Raw genomic sequence first — 19,351 nt, 5'->3', positions numbered from 1 at the left:
GTGTTTCCCCAGAATGTACCAGATGCCTGAGAGTGTCTGAAGACTTGAAGGGTCCCCAAAGCCAGTGGCTCACGTGTGTCCAGTATGCAACTCTTAGAAGCCCTGGCTTGGGGGCACGAATAAGAGCCCTACAACTGGACATGGTCACAAATGATCTTCACCGGCTCGTGGTGGCATTCGTGGGCCAGATTTTTTTTTTTAATTTATTTAAATGTTTTTATTTCTTGGAGTGAGAGACTGGGCACAAACAGAGAAGGAGCAGAGAGAGAGAGGGGAGCAGAGGATCTCAAGCAGGTTCTGTGCTGAGAGCAGAGAGCCCGAGGTGGGGCTCAAACTCCTAAACCGCGAGATCATGACCCGAGCTGAAGTTGGACGGTTAACTGACTGAGCCCCCCAGGTGCCCCAGACAGATTCTCTGTCTTGAACCGGCATTAAAGTTTTGGTTCCCAGCTGTGTGCAAGTCCAGACCACACTGGCCTCTTGAACAGCTCGTCTGCTTCTCCCGTTCGGTGTCCCCTCTTTCCGGTAGTGCCATCCTGCAAGTGTTAAGAAATCTTGGCCTTGGTGATAGAATTCAAGAAATTCTGGAATAGGGGTTCCAGACCTGGCTTTTCTCCAAAGGCAAGCTAAAGAGGCATCCATAGGGCCATACCCCTTCTCTGCCAAATACGTGTGTTTTCGGTTAGAGGGATTCTTGTCCACGGCCCGTGCGTTGTCCCGTGGCCTTGAGGGTGCAGAAACATAGGGTGATGGCACGGGAGGATTGCTCACTTGTGTTCATTTTCTTGTGGCTGTGGCAGAAGTCTGTACTAGTCAGCTCGGGCTGCTGTGACAATGTACTGTAGACTGGGTGGGGTGGTTGAAACAACGCAAGTGTGTTTCTCGTTCTGGACGCTGGAGGCTGGATGTCCGGATCCAGGGTACTGGCCACGTCCTCACCAGGCTGACGGTGGGGGGGAGAGTGTACGGGTGTCTCTTCCTCCTCTTAGGAGGACACTAGCCCCGTCAGATCAGTGCCTCCCCGAATCGTGACCTCCTTTACTTTTCTCACCTTCTCACAAGCTCTGCCCAAACACAGTCACATTGGGTGCTAAGTCTTCAACCTAGGAGTTGGGGGAGTGGGGTGAGGTGGCAAACAGCACCGATGCTAGTACGTGGGTAGAACTTTGAGGTGGTGACAATTTCATTGCGTTTTAATTTTAGATGCAGTTAATTTCCATTTTAATCTGCAACATGTTTCCTTTTGTGTTGAGGTACTAGGATATCCTGCTATGTCAGGAACCCCTAAGAACTGGTTTGAGCTTGGAGAAGTTCTTGTTCCTCCCAGTTGGATGCAATTCATCTTCGGTTTTTATTTTTTTATTAAAAAAAATTTTTTTTTTAATGTGTATTTTGGGGGGGGGGGAGCGGAGAGCACATGCTAGTGGGGGAGGAGCAGAGAGAGAGGGAGACAGAATCTGAAGCAGGCTCCAGGCTCAAAGCCCATCAAGATGGCCCTGGATGGATGTCTCGGTGTCAGTTTGGGAGAAATCATGACATTATTTGAGGTTGAAGAATCTTCTTTGTCATACATGAATTTATTTGATTTGTATGTATACATTTTAAAGTTTATGTATTTTGAGAGAGAGCGGGGAAGGGGCAGAGAGGGAGAGAGCGGGCTCAGTGCTGTCCGTGCAGAGCCCAGTAGGGGTCTCACATTCATGACCTGAACCGAAATCCAGAGTCGGATGCTTAACCGAGCCACCCAGGCGCCCCTCATTTGTACTTTATGCACGGATTCAGTCTCTTTTTCTATGCCGTAAGTGTAATTTACGGCAATACGTACCAACCAGTTTTCCTTATCAACATGTACAGAAAGGGAGGTGCCTGTGGGGTCCCCAGATAGCGCTCCCCTCGGCCAGAGGCCACTTATCCAGGCATGGAGTTTATCTGTCTACGCTCTTGTAAACGGTCCTGTGTATCACCTCCTCCTGCCCGTAGATCTAGGCCTCCTGTGTCGTCTCCGTCTGTGCTGGTTCCTGATTCAAGTTCTGTGATGGGTGATGGGTTCTGTGATTCAAGTTCTGTCATGGGGGCTTTGATTCCTGTCGGATCTACCACGATGCACTAGTGCGATTTGGTTTTGCTTGGGACTTTCTCAGATCCCATTTCCCCCCACATTTAGAGGACCTTTTACCTAGTTTTTGGGAAAAAACGTGTTCCCACTTGAGCTACGTTAAATGTTCAGTGTCCTGTATGGAGTATCTTTAAACCCAGAAGGGTGACAACTGGGTATGCTTTGGGGGAAATTAGCCTGCACCCCATAAATCCCTTAATTTACAACCTGTTACTCAATCTCACCTGCCAAATCACCTGTATCCATCCTTCTGGCTTTCTCTGTAGGCTTTAGGGTGCTTCTGCAGAGTCCCGAAATTCCCTTCCTCATGATTTTCTTTCTAAAAGATCATAAAACAGTGTAGGTCTCTCCTACCAGGAGGTCTGGGGCCCAGGAGGGAAACATGAGCTATTTTATCACCTTAGACCTGCCTGTTAAGGAGCAGAGTCGCCCGTGTGTCAGCCATGCTGCCCGTGTGTTCTGCAAGGAGAGCTGTTCTTTCTGGAGCTTCAGAGCTCCTGGGGCCCCGTTCCTCCTCTCTACCACTTGCTGCCCTTTCACTAGTGTCGTGGGCTCGTTCCTGCTTTGGATCTAACGGTTTCAGCTCTTTCCGCACATCAGGCCTCTTCCTGGGGACCCGCCCCGCCAGTGTCTTCCGGGTCACTCCTGCAACTGGGTCCGTGTTTCCCTTTGGCAGGTGGGTGGGTATCCTGATCATGCGTGGCACCTGGTCTTGGTGGGTGACCGGGAAAGACATCTGTGCCTGGGAGTCCCCTGCCAGCTTCTGGTGCTGCCCCACGTGGTTGAGCCTTCCTTCCAGTTTTCCATGGCTCTGAACGATTTTTGTTGCCTTCTAATGCACGAAGGCAGCTCAAGGTCTCACTTTGGAAACCTTCACCTGTCTTAATTCCGATCCCTTCCTTCTGATGGGATTGGGGTATTCAGGAAGGACTCTGACTCTCTGCCTTTTTGAAACCGTGCGCTTCCCCTTCCGGAGTGATGGTATAGAAGGTCAGCGAATCCTCTGCAGACCTAAGTAGGGCAGGTGCCCCAGCAGTGGAAACCACACACGTGTATTGTTTGGGCACGAGGGAAGGCTTGGTGATCTCTAGAGGGATCTGCACCGCAAATTGCTTATCCTGTACCGGAGTGGCTTTACCCTGTCCTCACTCAGCAGTTACCCAACTTCAGACTAGTGTTATTTGAAAAGGGCCTTTCCAGTTTACTCAGTTGGAAAGTGTTACAGAGTTTTAAAGGGTGAGTTGGAAGGCTCTCAGCTGGCACTTTCTGAATCCCTCGGAGGAAAATATTGGCAAACTCTCCACTCTCTGCCTGAACTCTTCTTATAAATCGAGAAGCCAAGAGTTATGAAGCCGTCACAAAGGGCCAGGTTGAACTGTGTGGGGGGAGACCTCTGTGTTAAGACAACGGACTGTTTTCTGATCACAGTGACCCTCCTCCCACCATCTTGATGTTAATCTTACTGCCACTGAAAATAGAAGTATGCGGTGAATGTAATTTGCAAGGTATTCCAACCCTCCCCCCCCCTTTTTTTTTTTCCTGGAGAGCCTTTTCTCTCCAAGGTAGAAGCACATAGCTTTTAATTTTTTCCCCCTCATCTACAATTTAAATAAGAAAAGTGCTGGGCTGCTTTATTCAACAGGTGTAACACCCCAATGAGGGAAAGTTGCCCTTTTTTTCATTACTTGGCTTTATTTTTTTTCTGTGGTTTCAGGGGGCAAGGTGCTGAGATCAGAAGCAGGAGTTTGCTGTTGATTTATTACCCTGTTTGTTACCATCTGTCTGCCTCGCACTTCAATCTGTTGATGGAAAGCCCGATGTGCTTGTGTCATGGGGCCTGAGAAATTTCCGTCTTCCTGAGTTGTCTGACTACAGAAACCTGTACAGTCGCTTCTACCCAGGGCCCCAGAGAAGTCTGGGGCCAGGAGAATAACCCAGGGGAGCGTGTTGACGTGCTTTCTCGGTCCATCCTTCTATGCCCCTGCCTCTGCCTACTCTGGCCAGGCAGTGATGCCTTTTCTAGCACTGTCCACATTCTGCAGCCCATTCTCTGTTGCTCTTACCCTCCTGGGGTCGCTCTTTATGGAAGAATTCCAAGGGAATAGGTTAAGATTGCCATCAAGTGGCTGCTCTTGGTAGTGGATGGGGAGGATACTGGCCTTCCGGCTGGCCGAGTCCTCAGACCTTCTCCTCCAATTTCTTAGCCCCTTTGTGAAAAATTACCGAGCTCCAGAGTGCTCTCAGTCTGAGGAATTGACTGGTGGGGGGAGGGGGCGGGCACAGAGAGCTCGGAGCATCTATATGTTGCATCCTCAAGGAAGCTCTCTTCTGTAAAACAAAACCCGCACCTGTGGTCTGAGCTCAGGGCCCTGGAGCTGTGGACACTGAGGGATCTAGAGGCTTCCTGGGGGAAACTGTGGGGCATTCAGCCTCCTGCCAGTTCTGGGCCCCCGTAGACCGCTGCCCTCCACCTCCACTTGGGGACATTGGCAGGGAGGCTCATGCTGTCATCCCTGAAAGGGTGACCTCACGGCCCCACCAAGAGTGAAGAGAACTCACACACACGAGGTGGCCGTCCTGTTTGGCTCTTGTTCCCCAGCTCTGTAAATGGAGTAGTAATTTCTTTCTCAGAGGCAATATTCTTAGGATTAATGAGATGATTTATTTAAAGTCCTTAGTATCTGGCAGGAAGTGAGCATTCAAAGGGTAATTGTGATCAGGTTCTAGATACACATTACCTAACTACTTCCCATAAAAGCTGTAGCTGTGTCATAAAAGATCACACTTCAGGGACTGTATTAAAATCTGTTTGCCCCATTCCCTGGGTCTGGACGCCATCATCCTACAATTAGACCTCACCCTAGGTGTTGGAGAGCAGAAACTCCGACCGAGCTAGAAGGAAGCGAACCCTAGTTTTCCCCAGTAGGGCATTCCTTAGTGGTGTCGGGAAAACCTGCCCCAATAGCAGTAGCAGGGGTTGGTGTCTTGGGGTGGGGGTGGGGGGGTGACCCGAGCAGTGCACAGCAGTCTCCATTCTGTCCTCTCTGAGGTTTCTGAGCTGGTATGGAAGAAGAAGGACCTGTGCCCGCTGGGCTGGAGGAGAGAGGCTTGGAGGGAGGCAGAAGGGGAAAGTGGCTACGTGAGTCCATCAACCTGGCTGTGCAACTTGAAGGGAGGGTCAAGGAAGGAAAATTCTAGGGCTTCTATGTTTGCAGCAGCTTTTTAGAAGTCATAGAGGCTATGTTATGTAACCATTCACATCACCATCTGTCAAATCATTCGACCACAATTCCTGGATTGTAGCCACTTAAAGCAATATCGGATGTGTCAAAAAATTTGATACGTTGTAATGAGCACTGATGTCATTATAGGTCTATTTGTACAGGTAACTGGGTACCACCATGAACAATCCTCCCTTCGCGGGTTTCTTATGTCAGATACGACACTTGAGACCTCCCTTTGTCCTGTTTGGTTTTGTTTCCATGATGAGTGATAGCCTGATGCTTATAATGAAGCCTGTTTGTGGTGGCGTTCCTTCTTGTTTTTAAATGTTTAGTTTAGAGAGTGGGAGAGAGAGAGAACACGAGTGGGGGAGGGGCGAGAGAGGGGAACAGAGAACCCGAAGTGGGCTCAGTGCCGACACCAGTGAGCTCTATGTGGGGCTGGAACTCATGAACCATCAGATCATGACCTGAGCAGAAATGGGATACTTCACTGACCGAGCCACTCAGGTGCCCCTCTTTTTTTTTTTTGGCGTGTGGTTGTTGTTGTTTATTTATTTTGACAGAGTTGAGTGAGTGGGGGAGGGCTGGAAAGGGAGGGAGAGAGAATCCCAAGCAGGCTCCTTGCTATCAGCATGGAGCCCTGTGCAGGGCTTTGTCTCCCGAGCCCAGAGATCATGACCTGAGCCGAAATGAAGGGTTGGCTGCTTAACGCACTGAGCCACCCTGGTGTTCCATGGTGTTCTTTTTAACTGCCAGATCCTTCTCTAGGAAACATTGGGATGCTTTTGCAGAATTTGGGGGAGAGTGGAAAGCTCTAGAAGACCAGCATCCTCTGTGGCCACCATGTTTTCTTTGTGGTATATGAAGCTGTTCCCCATCCCTCAACCCCCACCTGCATACAGGAATGAATGCAGGCTGGGGCTTTCTTTCTGGGGATCCCTTGTGTATGTAGGAACCGAGGCAGTGAGCCCAGAATCCACTGTTTGTGGGTTTGGTTTTTTTTTTACACTTTTCTTTGTACCTATAGCTTTGAGGGTAGCAAAATGTGAGTCTAACTCAGAACGATTTCATGTGGCACTTTGTTCGTGAGTATTAAGTGGTGATTGCTGGCCTTTTATTTTCAATCTTCATCAGGATTGCCTAAAATCCTTGATGATTTAAAAATCATCTTTTGGGGTAATTGCTTTGCTAAGGGTTTCTCTGCAGTTTTTAGTATACTGAATAAGCTCGTGGCTTTTTATGACTGGGTCTAACCTGTGGTTTTCCCTCCTTCCCTCTTCTGAAAGCTAGACTGATGACACCAGGGGGCCATCTGCTGCAGGATTGAAGGGGGTTTGTTTCCTTGCTGCTCTGTTTGCTCCCCTGTCCTTTTTCACCCTGCTGCCTGGAAAGAAGTGCCCGTCTGTCTGACTTGCCCTGTTTATCGGTCTGAGCTCTAGCAGAGGACAGCACAGAGACCCAGGGACTGTTGCCATCTGTAGACTTGATGAAAGGGTCTTGAGACTACATTCATGAAGAATCTGTAGGTGAGCACTGCCCTGTAGAAGTTTCCACAATGATGGGGATGCTCAGGGTCGGCTTCATTGTGTACGGTAGCCACTTAGGAGGCCATGAGTCCTTTATACTTAGCTGGTCCGATTAGTTTTAGTTCATTAAAAAAAGTATGGGGGCACCTGGGTGGCTCAGTCATTTGAGCATCTGACTTCAGCTCAGGTTATGATCTCACAGTTGATGAGTCTGAGCTTCGCAGCTGGCTTTGTGCTGACAGCCCAGAGCCTGGAGCCTGCTTTGGATTCTGTGTCTCCCTCACTCTCTGCCCCCCCCCCCCCCACTGTCTGTCTCAAAAATAAACATAAAAAAAAAGTCTTATGTGACTACAGGCTACTGTATTAACATGTATAGCTATAGAGACAGGATGAACGTAGTGGTTGCTTCCCTTTTGTCTTCAAGCTCTGTCTTGTTGTTGTTTGGCAGCAGGTTTTTTAGATAGCCAGTGTAGTTCAACTTAGAAACCTTCTTCTAGCTGTCTTCATGGTATGTTGTATATGCAGGCAATGCTGACAGAGTGAAAACATGTTCCTATTCTATTCACCTGCCTTTTAGTGTTTTGAGCCTTTTGAGGATCCTTTTGCCCGTGGCATTAATGTCATGGTATTCCTATTATCCCTGACTTCAATATGGCAACGTACTCCTGGCTTCAAAGTTGTCACTGTCTGCTGTTCTTCACTTTGTCTTTGTTTGTTAGCTCCACAGGAGTCCATGTTTCATAGAACTGTTTTCGTCACTGCTTCTTTTGTGGCCGGTACTACTTCCATCCGGCAACACACCATTTTCCTTGTGATATCATTTAAATAATCATTAATGTCTTTTTTCCGCCAACATGTTGTTAAAGTAATTCATTTTTTTATTTCTTTTGAGAGCATACGTGAACCAGGGCGGGGCAGGGAGAGAGGGAGAGAGGGAATCCCAAGCAGGCTCTGGGCTCTGAGCTGTCAGCACAGAGCCCGGTGTGGAGCTTCAACTCCTGAACTGTGAGTTCATGGCCTGGGCTGAAGTCAGATGCTTAACCAACTGAGCCTCCCAGATGCCCCTTGAAGTAATTTATTGTAGAAAACGTAGAAATTTCAGAAAACTATAAAGATTGCCACTGGAGAGGATACTACTTCTTATAACTAGTTTATTTCCTCTAATCTCCTTTCTCTATACTTGTATTTCTTTTGAATCCCATTTAATATTTCATGCAGTGGAATCACTGCAACTGAAAAACCTTAGGAGTCTTTCCTTATGTTACTAAGTTTTGGAAAATGTGTTTTTTTTTTTTAAACATGTAATATCTTGAAAAAATTATGTTCTTTATTCAGTATTAGTTGCCTGGATGGCACATGAAACCTTTAAGGAAAATACCGCAAAGAATACACACAGAATTTTTAAGTGATTGATGTAGTTTCACTTTGTGGAAAAGGTGGGAGGATTATAGTTAACTGTGGCTTTTATTTGAACACAGTAGTAACAAAATGAGTTCGTGTAAGTTAGCAGGGTATAAAAGGTCATTCTTTGAGGAAGACCTGAACAGTTTTGCAGACGGGAAGAAATCATTGGCTCTAAAACGAAGAACTTTAACATTGAAACTAATAAGGGATTAAATGTCTAGAAAACATATTGGGAAGGTTAGTGAGAGCTATAGTGTTCATAAGATGTTTTCACTTGAAAATTTGAAAATTAGATCTTTTCTCCCAAGAGTTCCTAATTTTGATTAGTGACTGCTGAAAAATCAAGTATTCTAAATTACAAGATGTGTTCCCAGCCAAATATTTCTAAATGGAAAGACAATTCTTTGAGACCCCAGAAGTTGTAAAAGGGAGCCTCTAAGGTTAAGAGTGCATCATCAGGCTCTGAAGGCTCTGAAATGGTCTGCAGGAGCAGCCTGTTCTTTGAGCAGTATTTATTGGGTCTCAGCAGTTTTCTCTAGGCACATGCTAGTTTGGAGGACTCTTAAGATGAGCAAGAATAAATCCTCTTGTTCGGAGAACAGGACAGTCGATGTTTGCTTGTCACTGTGGGTATTTGAAGTAGCCCTGAAGGCTGACTGGGGGTTGAAGGTGAGTGTGTGTGGGGGGAGCGGTGAGGAGCTTTCTAGGAAGACCGAGGAGGGAATATTCCAAAAGAGGGAGCTGCATGTATGGAGTCAGAGGCTTGAGAGATACACGCAGGTTCCAGCTGCCTCCACCCCTTCGTGCCGCACTGTGGGGTGCCATCAGGTTGCAAAACCAAGGCATTGTTAGTGTATTGCATGGCTTAGGAAGCTGATATAAAAGAATTTTCTCTTTTTTTGCGTTTTGTTTTTTAAAGACTGATTTATTTATTTTAAAATTTTTAATGTTTTTACTTATTTTTGAGACAGAGAGAGACAGGGCATGAACAGGCGAGGGGCAGAGAGGGTGGGAGACACAGAATCCCAAGCAGGCTCCAGGCTCTGAGCTGGTAGCACAGAGCCCGACGCGGGGCTCGAATCCACCAGCCGCGAGATCGTGACCTGAGCCGAAGTCTGACGCTCAACCAACTGAGCCACCCAGGCTCCCCTAAGATTTTATTTTTAAGTAGTCTCTACACTCAGTGTGGGGCTGAAACTCAACCCCAAGATCAAGAGGCATGCACTTCACCGACTGATCCAGCTGGGTGCCTTTAATTTTTTTTAACTGGATGCAGATAGAATTTGAACCAGTGAAAAGGGGCAACAGAATTGTTAAACTATGTTGAAATCCTTGCACGTAAATCTTTGCTTCTCTCATTAATATCATAGTATTAGTTTTTAGAAATGAGCTTGCTGAATTACAGACTTTAAAACAAATTGGCACCTGTGATCACGTTGCTCTCCAGAAATATTTTATCAATTTGTTCCCACCCTAGCAGCACATGGGAATAGGGGTTTTGTCAGAATCAGATTTGGGAAGGAGATGAACTCTTTAATTGTGACCTGAGTGAGCTGAGAAGGACCTGTCAGTCCTTCTCAAACCTAGTTTTCCATTATTCATTTCTTTCTAAGTAGGTCAAATGACCATATTGTAACTGTGTTTGAATTCTACTTGATACTTCTGCAGGTCATGTTCTCAAAATCTCAACATTCTAATCTTTTCTAACTTGTCATGATTTCTGTGTTTACCTTTTTACAAATCCGTTACTGGAGTCTTAAAAAAATATATTGAGAGCCAAAGCATATTTTGTCTTGTCTTTTTACAACCAAATAATTAAAAATATAATTCGTTAGCACCAACTTTTTTTTTTATTATTTTTTTTAACGTTTATTTATTTTTGAGACAGAGAGAGACAAAGCACGAATGGGGGAGGGTCAGAGAGAGGAAGACACAGAATCTGAAACAGGCTCCAGGCTCTGAGCTGTCAGCACAGAGCCCGACGCGGGGCTCGAACTCACAGACCATGAAATCGTGACCTGAGCCGAAGTCGGCTGCTTAACCGACTGAGCCACCCAGGCGCCCCCATTAGCACCAACATTTATTGAGTCATATAGGTAGCTCTTATCCAGTGCTTACTATGTACCGCTAACCCTTTTACGTAAATAATGAATGCCTTAACTTAACCAGTCACAGTTGTCCTTCTGTCCATTTAACAGAGGAATCTGAGGGCATTCTCTGATCCTCCCCTTAGGTTCACACACTTGATGAAGAGTAGGATTGGAACCAGGCAGCCTTTTCCAAATTGTGCTGTGTGTGCTGTGAACCAAGAAGGTTCTTTAGTACTAGATGTTTACCCAATCGGTTTTCTTTATTTATTAAATTTTTTTAATGCTTATTTTGAGAGAGAAAAAAGAGTGAGCAGGGGGAGGGGCAGATAGAGAAGAGAGCAGAGGATCAGTCTGAGCTGACAGCAGAGAGCCCGACGTCGGGCTCAAATCCACGAACTGTGAGATCATGATATGAGCCAAAGGGACACTTAACCCACTGAGCCACCCAGTTGCCCATTTTGCTGCTGTTGTTGTTAAATAAGAAAAACCTGATGGAACATTGCCTTTTCTAGGAGCTTCTTAATTTGAACTTCCTGTTTTCATTGTGATGCCATTTCATTGGTATTAGTGACTAAATCCATAGCAACCATTCGCTAGTTAATATACATGCAGTCACCCAGCCTCGATCTCCCTACTGTGTCTTATAATTATTGGTATTATTTTATAATTGTACAGTGTGGCCTTGAAGTCACGTTGGCTATAGGGCCAGCCACATGAATTATATAGTTGAACGCTGTTGGTTCTTCAGGAATTACCAAGCCCTCTTGGAAAGAGTCCAAGCCAGACTCTGTATGTACCTAATTCCTTTTGGTATAGTGCCAGTGTATTAACTTTTACTTAAATAGAATTCTAACAAGTAATGTTTATTATTATCATGTTGGCTGCTGTAAAGGGCCTACACTTAAATAATACTTTTGAAAGTCAAATATTAGCCCTGCGGATCACTTTTCTGCTTTGGCTTTTTATCACAGCATAGGTGATATGATCAGTATTATGTAGTTCAGCCCAAATTACAGATGTGTCTTTATCAATACATGGCTAATGCAGTGTGATCATTAAAAAACCCTCTATTTCCTATGTAAAATTCTCAGACTCGACACCCTTGTACATCCTTCCCTCGTGCAGGGCAACCCACTTCACCCTATCCTTTCTCTGTGATGAGCGTGTTTTTGGATATTGGATTGTTAAGGTGTCGCCTTTTGAATGCAGTAACTTCTGTAGGTGGCAGGAAATGGGAGAGCTTTTGGAAGTGGATCATGGATGATAAGTACTTGTTGACGTGCCCTAACTCTGTAAGGCCTGTCTTTCCTTCAGGAGTTAGATCCCAGCTCTCAACGTGAGCTGACTTCCTTGAATTGGATACATGGATAAAACAAGTCTTCATGCGTACGAAGCAGCTTCTTTAATTACTCAACACAGCAGTATTAGATATCCACATTTGATGAAGATGTGCAAGTGAATTGCACTCTCACGTTTTATCCAAATCCTAGATTGGGGTTTGCTCCAGTCACTTATTTTCAAAATGCTAAGGTAGTCGGTGGGGCTGCTGGAGTTGACCCAAGTGGGAGGTAATGAAATGGTTGCACATGCAGGTAGGTCCTCTGTTCTGAAGCTCCCAGGAGCACAGTATGTCCTTGGATGTCCTGGCGTTTAGGTGATAATTAGGTGGATGGTGGCCATGTAGCTGGCTGGCCGCATAGCAGTTCTTAGGATGGGGCCCCTTCTTGAAATTCTGATCTCTTGGGGAAGTAGCAGTTGGAGTACTTTGTTGTCCCCAACCCTAAGTAATAGGTCTTTATATTTAAGCATTTAGAGATTACAATGATATGCAAGCAGAAATTGACCCCTGCTTGGGAAACCAGTTTCCATGAACTTGTAAATTTGACTTGCATATGCAAGGATATCCGATGGTTGTTACTTCTCGGTAAGTATCCCAGAGCAAGTCCAGTGTGTGCTTTCCAGGGGACAGGCATAGGGATGTTTGCAGCGCGGATCATGATAGCAACCAACTGGCAATACTTAGATGTCCTTGGAGGAGATTATCAAAAGAAAGTGTGGAATATTCCTATGGGGGAGTGTGACGAACAACAGTGAAAATAGGCAAAGAATAAGCAAAATCATGGATAGGTGATCTTAGTAACCTCGTGTTGAGTTGGGGGGGTGGTGGTGGTGGTGAAAAACAAATCCCCTAAGACTTAACCCAGAGCGATCCCCTTTTCGTGAAGTTCGTAATCAAGCACAGTGAAATAATACAGCACAAATACACATACCTAAGAAGTAGAACTTAACAAAAATAATGAAGCATGGGGCAGGCGGAAGCATATAGGTAATGTTTTAGTAATTGGGTTTGGCTGTGGATTTACAGGTATTTCGGATACTCAACTAAAGCAGGGAGGCTGACATTGATATTTTGGGAGTCTTCATTTAAAACTTTGGACTTGCTCAGATCTGTGAATGTTAAAACTTTGCTGGTGGTGCCGTCAGTCATACGAAGAAAGAAACCGCCCTTGCAATCCTTGCCCGTCTCATCTGCTTTTCTACCCACTGTTGCTGGGAATTTCAGTATTGAACGTGGTATTTTCGTTCAGAAGCAGAATCCTGTTCTGTTTTATTGCGTGTCCCCCAGAGGCTGCTGTAAGTCCATGTATCTGGTACTGTTGATGCATTTCCTCTTTGGTTAACCAGCGTTTTATCGAAACCGTCCAGAAGCTACTGGACTGCATAGGCAAGAGTTTTTCAGCTCTTTTCCTGACCCAGCAGCAGAGCACAGGTCAGAAAAGTGGACACTTAGGGCTAACTAAGCATGCGTTTCAGGGAATATGGCGTGCACGATCCAATCCTGATGATGGTCTTGGAAGTAAAAGTAGTCTGGGCCAACACTGTTATTAGGTCTTACCTTCTTAAATTTTAAGTACCTAGTTACTTTCCAGACAATGGGAAGAGGAAGAAGCAATGAAGTCAGGGAGAGTAGAGATTTAAAAAAAAAAAAAAAAAAAGACACAGATGGCTATGTACACTCCCATGTGGGAGGCGTCAGAGCTGGGGATGTTAAGGATGACCAGTATCCATACATGACCCCCCAAAGCTGTGTCTCTGGCCAGTTATTTTGGGTCTTGTGGTTCCTGCTTTCTTTCTTACCTTTTCTCAGAAGTACCAGACCATACTTCAGTTCTGTGTTGGGTGCTTTTGATTACCGAGGGCTCTAAAAGCTAAGTCTCAGTAGAAAGAAGAGGAAAAAAGCCAAATAGTCATCCCTTAAATATCCTTTAATTGACTATATGACTTATGCGGCAGTGGGATACATGACAAACAGTTGTTGAACATTCTGGGGATATACTGCACCAGAGAGAACCAAATGAGGGTCTGCTCTGTGGGCTCTTACCGAGCAGGATAGGATTGGAGAGGGATTTTCCATCCCTGTGACTTCTACAGGGAATTGTATCCTGAGGTTTTTCCAGTGGGCTAGCCTGCCCCATCCCCAGATACCCCAGGATTCCTGGATGACCTTCTCTAGAGACCTTACGAGGAACTAGTTCTGATCTTGGTTAAGAACCATACCTGCATAAGCCTCAGTTTGCTTATCTGCAAAGTGGGGGATTATGCTAGATTGTCTCTAAGGCCCAACTTGGAATACTGATTTTAAAGTCACGGATAGCAAGTAGAAATTAGGAAAGACCATCATCTGCCTCCTGATAATTTTTGTTGGTTTGTTTAAAAGCGAGGGAGGTAGGTAAGCCTTGGTGATTTAGGAAACAGGAGATTGCCATCGTGGAAAGAATAATCACCAGATCTGGGCAATTGTCCGTGAGCAAAGCTAGCGTCTGCTTTCAGGGTTTTTGTGAGGTCTAAGTAATAAGCTAACGTGTGTAAAGCCCAGAAGGGGCTCTTTCAGTGGTTAAACAACAACTAACTGAAAGTAATAGGAAGGGGCATTCTCTTCCTGGCTCCCTTGGGTGAGTCGGGGGTAAAACTAAACGGCATGTGGGTTCTTTGATGGCATGCCACCGTCTTTTTTTTTTTTGCCCCCTCCATTGGAAAGGCATAAAGACTAGTGTGGGATGGTGTTCAGAGCACGTGTTTCGGACATTATAATCGCCAGATGAAGTTCAAAAGCTTCAACAGAAGGGACTTTTAAAATCAAATAGCTTTATGACAAATGAAGGAAGATGCATGCTCCAGTTATCGGGGCCAGGGGAGCTGGCCAGCCTTGTTGGATTCTTGCCTCCCCACCTCCCCCCCCCCCCCCCCCCCCCAGCTGCCAGGCCACAGGGCCTGTTTTGTGACAGATCCTCAAGAAACAATGAGGAGAAACAGCTTCTGTGTTATTAGATTAGATGAATTTACGTGCGTGGAGGAGGGCCCTCCGCGGGCTGGGGGTGGGGAGGGCAGCGGTGGTCATCACAGAAGTAATAAAGCACCCTGGTAGCCGGAATTGGAGGGAGGAGGGGAGGGCAGGCTGGAGGAGGAGCATGTGGAGGGAGATTTCTGCAGTCTGTCTGGATCACTGCCCAGGTTTCCCAGCCAAAAAAACAAATAAAAATAAATAAAAGGCAAGTGCTGAATGACACAGATTAGGATATTAAAAAGGGATGCCATTGAAAATGTGCCACGGACCCCCTGCTGTCCACGGGGGTGCAGTGTGTGCATGGCGGGGGCGGTCTGACAGACTGGGCACAGAAGTGTGGACAATTACACTGACCGCCCCATCAAATGTGTCCTGTCCCCCCCCCCCCCCCCCATGTCAGAAATTCTCAAATAAGGAATTGTCTGCATTGCAGATTGGGGAAATTGCCGGATGGAGAAAAGCTAGTCGCTCTTTTCCTTTTTCCCCCCCTCAATTTATCAGGAGGGGGAGAAAGCGCCCCAGACCCCTCCTCTTCGGCGTTGGGTTCCCTCCCCCGCACATAAATAACCTTCCCTCCCCGGCACCTCCCCTCCCCCCCGGCCCGGGGCTGTGCGGCCGTCCTATTGCCGCGCGGAATCTGCACTGCCGGAATCTGCACTGCCGCCTGCTTATTACGTACAGGGGTGGATTGTTGACAAGTGCTCGAGCCGCGCTCGCCGCGCTCGCCCTCCCTCCCCCCCTCCTCCCTGCCTCCCTCCCTCCCTCTGTCCTTCTTCCTCTCTGTCTCTCTGCAATGATCCGGCTCTGAGGAGGATGGCTGCTCCACGGGTCTGTCAGGTGCAGTTTTTGGTGGCTTATCTTGAGGAACCTGGGATAGAAGGTCTGTTCCTATAAATAAAATAAAAACCAAATAGCTCTAGGTTTGTTTCAGGCTGCAATGGCTTTTGTTGGAGAAATAGGCCTTTTGTGGTTTTTTTTCCCTGCTGGGGTCCTGATTAAATCCATTATGGATGGCAAGGTGCTAGATGTATATGTATAGGAGTATGTAAAAAGTGTTGCAATTGCTTAATATTAATATTCTTTTAGCTGTGATCTCCTCCCTGGGGGCAATGGTGGCTCCTGCAAAGGCACTGTGGAAATTTACAAGAGAGAATTAATGTCGTTCTTAAAGCATTCAGCTCTGTTGACCATTTTGGACAAATCTGCAGTTTTAGCCAGGCTTGTATGAATTTAGACGTTTCTCTGGGGACTGAACGCCATCCAGCTATGGCTGGTCCCTTTATTTTATTGCCAGTTTATGTGATCATTTCCCAGCATTTAAAAATAGATGTTTGATTAAAGTTAATTAGTTTTTCCTCACCATGGCTTTGGTTTCCTTCATCAACAGCATGCGTGGTGTTGTTTCCCTTAATACTTTGTTTCTCTGTCTCTTGTCTTCCTTCCTTGAAAGATGGAGGAAACTGAGGCATGTAAATAGATGCTGAGTGATTCTAGGTCAGCCCTTAAAGCTTTGAACCCCGAGTGCTGTCGGTGTTTCTCCCATATTTCGTGCATTAGTCTGTGTCTGCATTACTAGACATAAACACAGATGAATTTTAGGAACCATCAATTTTAGGTGCCTCAGATCTTTGCAGATTCTGTGGCCGTGTTCCTAGAGTTCTGCTCTCTGTGTTGCTTCCATTAGGTTTCAGTAGGAGAAAGAATGTTGGTCTGGGAGGGAGTAGGCCTCTCTGAACTTGCTTGCTGTCAGCAGTTTTAAAATTTCTATATATATATTTTTTTAATTTCGAGTAGCCCACTTAATCCTTTTTTTATTATGTTCATCTGAAAAGTAGGTGTGCAGTTTGATTTGTGAGTGAGGTAATGAGGTCACGGGGAAACTCCTGCCCCTCCCAGTCTTGCTGGAGAACTTCTGTGGGGTTCATTTTTGTTGTGTTAGGGAGAAAAAGCAGCCGGAGAGGTCTTAGGGTTAAGGGTGTGGCTCTTATCTACAGATTGTGATGTCAAGACAAAGTATTTGGGAGTTGTGCCTGGTTATCGGCACAAACTAGTAACTTTATGGGATTTGTTGATTTGCATTGAAGCCAGCTTTGCGTAACTTTGTAGAGACTTGTTAATATTTGAGAGCCCGTTTTGTTTGGTAAGCCACCTGTGGGGTAAATGCAGTTGGTGATCTTCAGCTTGAAAGATAAATACACCCGCGTATGGTAATTACTTAAAGGTAGAATATCCCTGGCTATCCAGGAACATACTGTATATGGATATGGATATCTCCGTTTTGAGAAGTGCAAGTTACATGATTCAGGAAAAATCTGATTTTTTGGCATGTCCGGTTATCTGAACGTAAAACTTTGAGCGTGTTGGTCTCATTAACCGATCGAAAAGAGTGTCTCTAAAAATGCCCTGTGTTTACCTCTCCTGTGTATTGACTCTTAAGTTCCATGCTCTGCAGTGATGCCATTGTTCTATAGCGCTGTCTCCACGCCGGCCTAAATCCAACATCCTCTCTAATCACTTTTCCTCCACATGTGGAAGGCGGTTTTCCACCTCCAGGGTGTTCGGTCCGGGGTCGTTTGTACAGCAGAACCCTTTTACTCAGCCGATAGAAGCTGGAGTTGCGTGTCCTCGGGGATTCCAAGGATTCACGCTCTGGATGGACAGTTACACTAGGTCGCCTGGTGGGCATGTTTTGCCTGGTTTGCCCGCGTAAAATCAATAAGGTATCGGGCTGGGGCTTGGACCCAGAGGAGTTAAGGCCTGGGATGGAGGAGTAATTGATGACTGCATGCACAAGTGGGGAGTGCTTCTTTCTCATTGTGGAGAAACACGGATGTTTCTATTTCGGCAATTATTACTATTATTGAAGATCCTGTACCTGTTGTGACGTTCTAAAAACCGTGGCCTAAACAAGCAAGGGGGTTGTTCCAAAACACACAGTACACCTTGCTCGCCATTGTCATCCTCGGAGTTCCAATAGCTGCCCAGGCTGGTCCAGAAATCTCTCCTAGAGACCACAGATCCTTCCCACCGAGTGATTTTTGTATCCAAGTCCGACCGTGGCTCTCTGGCGGTGGTTGTTGGAGCCTCTCCACGAGGGTTGTTTTCTTTCTTCTGGTGACTGCTGGGTCAGGACGTGGGAAGGAGAAGTCTTTTGTCTCCTGATGAGCTCTGGTGGTGCTCACTCGTTTGGGGTCTAGACCGCCAGAATAGGGCCTGTTTTTGTGCTAAGCAGCCATGCGTTCACCCTTCCTGTGTGTGTGCAGGTGCCCTGTCTGCTGGCCTGCTCCTTTGTGCCTCAAGGTGAGGGGTTGCCCTCTGGGCTCAAGGGTTCTGTCTCTCTTCCCCGCTCGTCTGTCTGCAATTTAGGCATCTGCTGAAATCTGAAATAGGAAGAAAGGATAGAAGCAGACATCTTCTTTGCCAATCCGGTGGCCCACCTTCTCCATGTTAATTGTTACTGTATCCGTTTTCTGTTTTTTGTTTTGTTTTGTTTTTTTGTTTTTGTTTCTGGTTTGTTTTTGTTTTTTTTTGTTTTTTTTTTTTTGTTTTTTTTTTTTGCTAACCTCTTTTTCAAAATCTTGAGCCTGCAAAGGAGGTTCAGATTGTCCAGGAAGGTTTTGTAGGGCAAGAGTAGTGGTGGTAAAGGGCTCCTGTGGGATTTATCTGTCTATTTACTTGTTGGGTGTTAAACTAACAAAAACCTGTGTTGTCTCTTTATCTTGGGGCTCTCGTGAGGGGTCATTGGGGTTATTTTTGGATTGCATTTTCTTGGTTGGAATGGGAAATCTCCATAGCTGACAAAGGGGAGCCCTATCTGCCCAGGGGCCAGTCTCCTGAGGGAAGGGATGATTATTTTCCACAAGCCGAGGTGTTAAACCACTTTCATTTGTGCTTCGTCGACCATGAGTGTGGCAGTGACACCATGCCTCCCGACTGTCATTTGCTCTCACCCACCTCAGCGTTTTGATGTGGTGAGGATGTCCGTGGACCATCCTGGCCTTGGCTTGGCACACCTCTGCGCTGCCTGCCCCGTTCCATGGAACCCTAACATCCATCCAAACGCTTAGCTGCTGACCCAAGTGTATAGGGTTGGGTTTAAAGTCCGAATTCCTGTTGAATCTGCAAAGCTGGCCCAAGCCAGATTTTTCCCTGGCACCCCAAAGCAAAAAGCAAACCAGTTTTATTTTTTTTCTTTGACAATTTGGGTGAAAAACAGACTTTAGTTTTCACTAGTAATGACACTAGATTGTGCACTCTGAATATCTCAAGGAGGGTCCTACTTTGACAAGGGGATTCTTTTTCTAATTTTTCTCTCACCTCAAAGTGTGCCAGCCATCCCCATCCCCCAACACACACACACACACACACACACACACACACACACACACACACAGGCACGCACGCGCGGGCTGCAGCTGAAAATGAAAGCTCTTTGGATGCTTGACTGTTTAATATGTAATGTGATACCTTGTCTCGCAGTGACAGGGTGACAGACGGGCATTGGGCTGTATAATACAGAATTACCTTTTGTGCATCTCTTCTACAACAAAGCCCAATACATGGCCTCTCCCTAATATGCTAATACGTTTGGTGTGCTCCAGATGTTTTGGAAGCTAGGGAACAGCTTCAAAGATCTCCTTATTTTC

The 19,351-nt window shown here is 46.1% G+C and overlaps 1 protein-coding gene across 8 annotated transcripts in view; it reads left to right on the top strand.

The window, feature by feature from the left end:
- Positions 1 to 19,351, top strand: part of JARID2 (jumonji and AT-rich interaction domain containing 2) — a 274,188-nt gene that overhangs the window by 135,613 nt on the left and 119,224 nt on the right. The window contains exon 1 of one of the 8 annotated variants that reach the window (XM_023253660.2): positions 15,430 to 15,585. The exons of the other annotated variants lie outside the window; for them this stretch is intronic. Coding sequence (XP_023109428.2) covers positions 15,519 to 15,585 — 67 coding nt within the window. The 5' untranslated portion in view covers positions 15,430 to 15,518. Of the gene's footprint in view, positions 1 to 15,429; positions 15,586 to 19,351 lie in introns of those variants that run through there. 8 annotated transcript variants of the gene reach the window in all.

The sequence above is a fragment of the Felis catus genome, chromosome B2 (genome assembly GCF_018350175.1).
Source record: "Felis catus isolate Fca126 chromosome B2, F.catus_Fca126_mat1.0, whole genome shotgun sequence".
Lineage (NCBI taxonomy): Eukaryota > Metazoa > Chordata > Mammalia > Carnivora > Felidae > Felis > Felis catus.
Note: the sequence above shows the minus strand (reverse complement) of the source record. Positions and strands in the feature narration are given on the sequence as shown.